Here is a 5901-nt window from a genome sequence, read left to right on the forward strand (position 1 = left end):
AAGTGAACAAGCATTGTTGAAAGTTGCCTCACTAGCTCAAGAATTTATTTGTACAACTGTATCAAAAGGAGTTTTGACGACCAAAAAAAAATCTGTAGTTTTTTCTCTGCAAATTTTACATCTTTTTAAATGATTTATTTCTATTAAGAACCACTACGTTTATATTTTCTCAAAATTAATTTTGATGAAAGTATTCAAAATAAAGATGATTTTGGAGGGCCAATTTTATTATTACAAATTCAAGTGGTGTTTTAGTGACAGCAAGCTGAATAAACTTATTGTTGGTGGCATCTGACCTGGTGCTGGAGCTAACAGGTTTGAAATGATTAAAGTTTGATTCCATATTGGATAAAAGAGAATCTGTAAGTCAAATTTCTGACTGAAGTTGTTTTCGATAGAAATCTTCCAATATTTAAGTCAATCACCAGAGAACAGTAAAAATAAGGGAGAAAGTTTGGCCTAAGAATTTATATGGAGATTCTCCATGTTCCCATCTTTATAAATGGGGTGATCGGCTATTTTTGAAAATATAGATAGAAGGGATAGAGAGATCACATAGCTCCTATCTTATCTGGCTGAGACAGATTGCTATCTATTCAGTTTGAAGCATATCTGAAATGTAGAGTAGATAAGATAAATACTTAATGCGTAACTGCTACTGTGAATCTCAGCTCGACATGGATTGAGCCCACCAGATCATTATGTAGCCAAGGTTTAAGTAATATCAGACTTAGTCAAGATAAACTGTCATCCCATATCAAAACTTTATAAACTAACCATTTTTATTAATTGCGAAGATGAGGGCTACATGGGAAGAATTGATGTATGCAATTCAACATTTTAAGTCTTCCTATATTATTTTTAGGAAAGACTTAATGATATTGATTAGATGGTTACCAATCCACCAAATCTCAAGGCTTTCATTCATTGTTAAATGATTTTTTATGAGATGATACATTTTTAGAGAAACTAACAGTGTTGTTGACTTGATAGTAATATATGTAGCTAATTATATAGGGATTACCTTATTGGATGCTTAACTAGATTTTTTTTTTTTCTATTTTATCTTATATAATTTTACTTTGTTGCATGTATTTTCTTTGAGTGGCACGAACAGAATCCGATTTTATCAAAAAGCAATAATAAAACAAACAAATAAAAAAAATTGAAAAAAAAAAAAGCATATAAGTATGGACCGGCGATCAGACGAAGTCGGACATGGGAGCCATCACAATGGGAGAAAAGGACATCGCCCTTCCCCACGTCCTGCTGGTCTCCTTCCCAGGCCAAGGCCACGTCAACCCCCTCCTCCGCCTCGCCAAGCGCCTCGCCGCCAAGGGCCTCCTCGTCACCTTCTCCTCCACCAGCATCATCGGCAACCGCATCACCTCCGCCACCGCCGCCAAGAACTCCGCCAACCCTGGCGACCCCCTACCCGTCGGCCGCGGCTACCTCCGATTCGAATTCTATCCCGATGACTGGGACCCCGACGAGCCCCGCCTCTATGACCTGGACGCACTGTTTTCCCACCTCCGGGACGTCGGTGTTCCCGCCATCACCAACCTCATCCGCCGCCATGCCGACGCCGGCCGCCCCGTGCTGTGCGTCGTCAACAACCCCTTCATTCCCTGGGTTCTCGACGTGGCCGCCGACATGGGCATCACCGGAGCCGTCCTCTGGGTGCAGTCCTGCGCCGTCTTCTCCACTTACTACCACTACCACCACTCCCTCGCCGAGTTCCCCTCCGACGCCCATCCCGATATCTCTGTGACTCTCCCCGGCATTCCCGAACTGAGGCCCGAAGATCTCCCATCATTCCTCCTTCCATCCAGTCCTTACAAAGCTCTGAGGGACGTGATCTTGGAGCAGTTGCACAACATCCCCAAGGCGACATTCCTGCTGGCGAACACCTTCGAGGAGCTCGAGAGAGATGCAATCACGGCCATTTCCGGGCTGTTACCGGTCACGCCGGTGGGCCCGCTCGTCGAGCCTGACGACGGCGAGGAGTCGCAGAAGGTCATCAAGGGAGACTTCTTCAAGGCGGTCGACTGCATGGAGTGGCTCGACGCGCAGGAGCCGCGGTCGGTGGTCTACGTGTCGGTGGGGAGCGTCGTGGTTTTGAACCGGGAAGAGATGGAAGAGATGGCCTGCGGGCTAAAGAACACCGGCCGGCCGTTCGTATGGGTGGTGAGGGACGACTTCCGGAGCCTCCTGCCGGAGAATTTCGTCGAGGAGACGGAGGGGAAGGGAATGGTGGTCCCGTGGAGCCCACAGGATTGGGTGCTGGCCCATGGCACGGTGGCGTGCTTCGTAACGCACTGCGGCTGGAACTCGACTCTGGAGGCGCTGGCGTCCGGAGTGCCGGTGGTGGCGTACCCCCAGTGGGGGGATCAGCTGCCGGATTCCAAGTTCTTGGTAGATGTTTATCGGGTCGGAGTCCGGCTGAGGGCGCCGGCGAAGCGGGAGGAGCTGGAGAGGTGCGTGGAGGAGGTGACGTCGGGACCGGAGGCGGAGGGGATGAGGAAGAGAGCGATGGGGTGGCGGGAGGCGGCGAGAAAGGCGGTGGCCGTGGGCGGCTCCTCCGACCAGAACATCCAGGCCTTTGTTGATGAGATACAGAGGAGGGCTGGTGTTGGTGGCTGTAGCGTTTCGGCGTTGGCTGCGGGTTGCATATGTCGTGCAAAGGAATGATTGTTCTTCTTTCGAACCGTTGGATTGCATCTTGCACAATTTGCAAAGTGTGATATCTGCTTCATGATCTATGCTGATGATTGGAGGAAGATGTTTGAACACTTTAAAAATTATATAAAATATGATCCAATGATTGATGCAGCAAAAGAAGATCTAAAGGATACAACCCGTGTTTCCTTTTTGAGCTTTGGATAGTGCCGATGGTCTTGCCTGTGAATCCGAGGTTGGAGAAGAAACAAAATAACTTAATTTTATATTTTGGGGAGGTGAACGTGGGTTCCTACGGAGGATTGGATTCCGATCTTTGTTTCTAACTATAACATCTGGTCCAAATTTTATAATTTTTATAACTTCGAGTTCATGCCTACTTTCTCTAATTCTAAAGTAATCAATATATACTTTTTCACTAAAATTTTTTTAAATAGGCTTAATCTGCCAAATATATTTTAGATAAAGTCAATAAAAAAATATTTATATTAATATTTTAAATTTAAAAATTTTATAACTATCTCAACATACTGCTGTTTGATCTTGTAACTACTTCAACACAACAATTATTTAATGAGAAATTCTTAGATAAACTTAGTCTACCATATTTTTCCTTTCCACTTATTTTCATCTCTCTCTCATGCTTTTTTTAACCTTTTTGTTCGAATTAGGGCTGAACACGGATCGGATTTGATCGGATTGAAAGAAAAATTTCATCCGATCGAACCCAATCGATTGAAGAAAATTCAACCTGTTGCCGAATATTTATCATGTATAAACTATTTGAAATCGAAATGAATGATTTGTAGCGGATTCGGATGGATTGTATCAGTTTGGACTTCAATATTAATTCAATGTTGATTTTAAGTCTAATGTTACCTCACTTAAACTTATTTATTTTTTTTATTAATTTTATACAAATAAATTTAAATCTTATAAGTTACAAATTTTGAATTTATTTTTAAACCTGTACAAAATAAAATAGAAAAAAAAATTTACTTATTTGAAAGCAACTATATCCTGAAAGCTTTCACTTTAGAATTATCTCAAATTGATGTGCTTCCATCAACAATTCAATATTAATATTCTCATAAATCTAAATAAATGACAGGATGTTTGTTAGAATGAAGTATTGAAATCTAAACGACGTCATCCCAAAATGAAAATGATTTTGTGAAATACTACATTGATTAGTTTCAGTTTTATATGAATTAAAAATATAGAAATCAAATCCGACCGTACATAACTGACTTTTTACAAATCTCAATCTGATTCCATCTGATTTATGTCGATGGTCATGCTTGTGAATCTGAGGTTGGAGAAGAAACAAAATAACTTAATTTTATATTTTGGGGAGGTGAACGTGGGATCCTACGGAGGATTGGATTCCGATCTTTGTTTCTAACTATAACATCTGGTCCAAATTTTATAATTTTTATAACTTCGAGTTCATGCCTACTTTCTCTAATTCTAAAGTAACCAATATATATCTTTCCACTAAAAAAATTTTAAGTGGGCTTAATCTGCCAAATATATTTTAGACAAAGTCAATAAAAAAATATTTATATTAATATTTTAAATTTAAAAATTTTATAACTATCTCAACATACTACTGTTTAATCTTATAACTACCTCAACACACCAACTATTTAATGAAAAATTCTTAGATGAACTTAGTCTACCATATTTTTCCTTTCCACTTATTTTCATCTCTTTCTCTCATGCCTTCTTTAACCTTTTTGTTTGAATTAGGGCTGAGCACGGATCGAATTTGATCAGATTGAAAGAAAAATTTCATCCGATCGAACCCAATCGATTGAAGAAAATTCAACCCGCTGCCGAATGTTTATCATGTATAAACCATTTGAAATCAAAATAAACGATTTGTAGCGGGTTCGGATGGATTGTGTCAGTTTGGACTTCAATATTGATTCAATGTTGATTTTAAGTCTAATGTTACCTCACTTAAGCTTATTTATTTTTTTTATTAATTTTATATAAAAAAATTTAAATTTTATAAATTATAAATTTTAAACTTATTTTTGAACCTGTATAAAATAAAACAGAAAAAAAAATTTACTCATTTGAAAGCAACTATATCCCGAAAGCTTTCAGTTTAGAATTATCTCAAATTGATGTGCTTTCATCAACAATTCAATATTAATATTCTCATAAATCTAAATGGATGACAGGATGTTTGTTAGAATGAAGTATTGAAATCTAAATGACGTCATCCCAAAATAAAAATGATTTTGTGAAATACTATATTGGTTAGATTCAGTTTCATACGAATTAAAAATATAGGAACAAAATCTGATCGTAAATAACTGATTTTTTACAAATTTCAATCCGATTCCATCTGATTTATGTCTTTCAACTGACTGAAACCAATATTTATTGAGTCGGATTGAGTGGGTTTTTTCAAATTTCAATTATTTGCTTAGTCTTAAATTTGATCAAATCTATTTCCCCACCAGTATCAGCCTCATCATTTATGGCTTCTTGAACTAAATCATATCTGATCAAATTTTTTAAACAACATCGATGTGTTATGACATTTTATAGTATGAGGGTTTCACCATGTACTACGAATTTTTGAGTGTCAAATCAGTATTACTGTGCTAGAGGATGCTTTGATTATATATATATATATATATATATATATATATATATATATATATATATATATATATATATATATATATATATATATATATTTACTGTACTCATGAAAGATTTTCTATGCTACGATGTGTGGTACTCTTCCTATGGATCATGACCTAGTTTTATATGTTGGGTAACACTCCCGCTCATTATTTCTTCTTTAATCCTGCAACAATTTTTAAATTTGTTGAGTCCAGCCCGGTTTGGTTTAATTGTCACAAATGACATGTTAATTTGGCAAATTAATATTGGCAATGTGGTCAATCTATATAAAATATCCTGTAGTCTCTTCAGAGACATTAAGTCCACGAAATATCTTAAATATTTGATAAAATTATATATTTACTAAGATTTATTGCAACCACAAGATTTTTATCCCTTTCTCTCTTCTATTTCCTTAGAGCTCCAACTAAAAAGAACATGAGATTGCCATCGGCTAGAATAGGGCGACGGTCCAAAGGCTCATCTGCTCTAATTTTAGATTTCGGCTTTGTGGTATATGATTGGGAGTCAAAAAAAAAAGTCAATAACTATATTTTTATTAATGTATTATAGAGC

At 37.7% G+C, this 5901-nt stretch overlaps 1 protein-coding gene across 1 annotated transcript; it reads left to right on the plus strand.

The window, feature by feature from the left end:
- The first annotated feature begins 1203 nt into the window (after nucleotides 1-1203).
- Nucleotides 1204-2707, plus strand: LOC105050267 (gallate 1-beta-glucosyltransferase). Its single transcript, XM_010930221.3, has one exon. The coding sequence runs from the start codon at nucleotides 1219-1221 to the stop codon at nucleotides 2689-2691; it is 1473 nt and encodes a 490-aa protein (XP_010928523.1). The 5' UTR covers nucleotides 1204-1218; the 3' UTR covers nucleotides 2692-2707.
- The last annotated feature ends 3194 nt before the right edge of the window (nucleotides 2708-5901 follow it).

This window comes from Elaeis guineensis, chromosome 8, assembly GCF_000442705.2.
Source record: "Elaeis guineensis isolate ETL-2024a chromosome 8, EG11, whole genome shotgun sequence".
NCBI lineage: Eukaryota > Viridiplantae > Streptophyta > Magnoliopsida > Arecales > Arecaceae > Elaeis > Elaeis guineensis.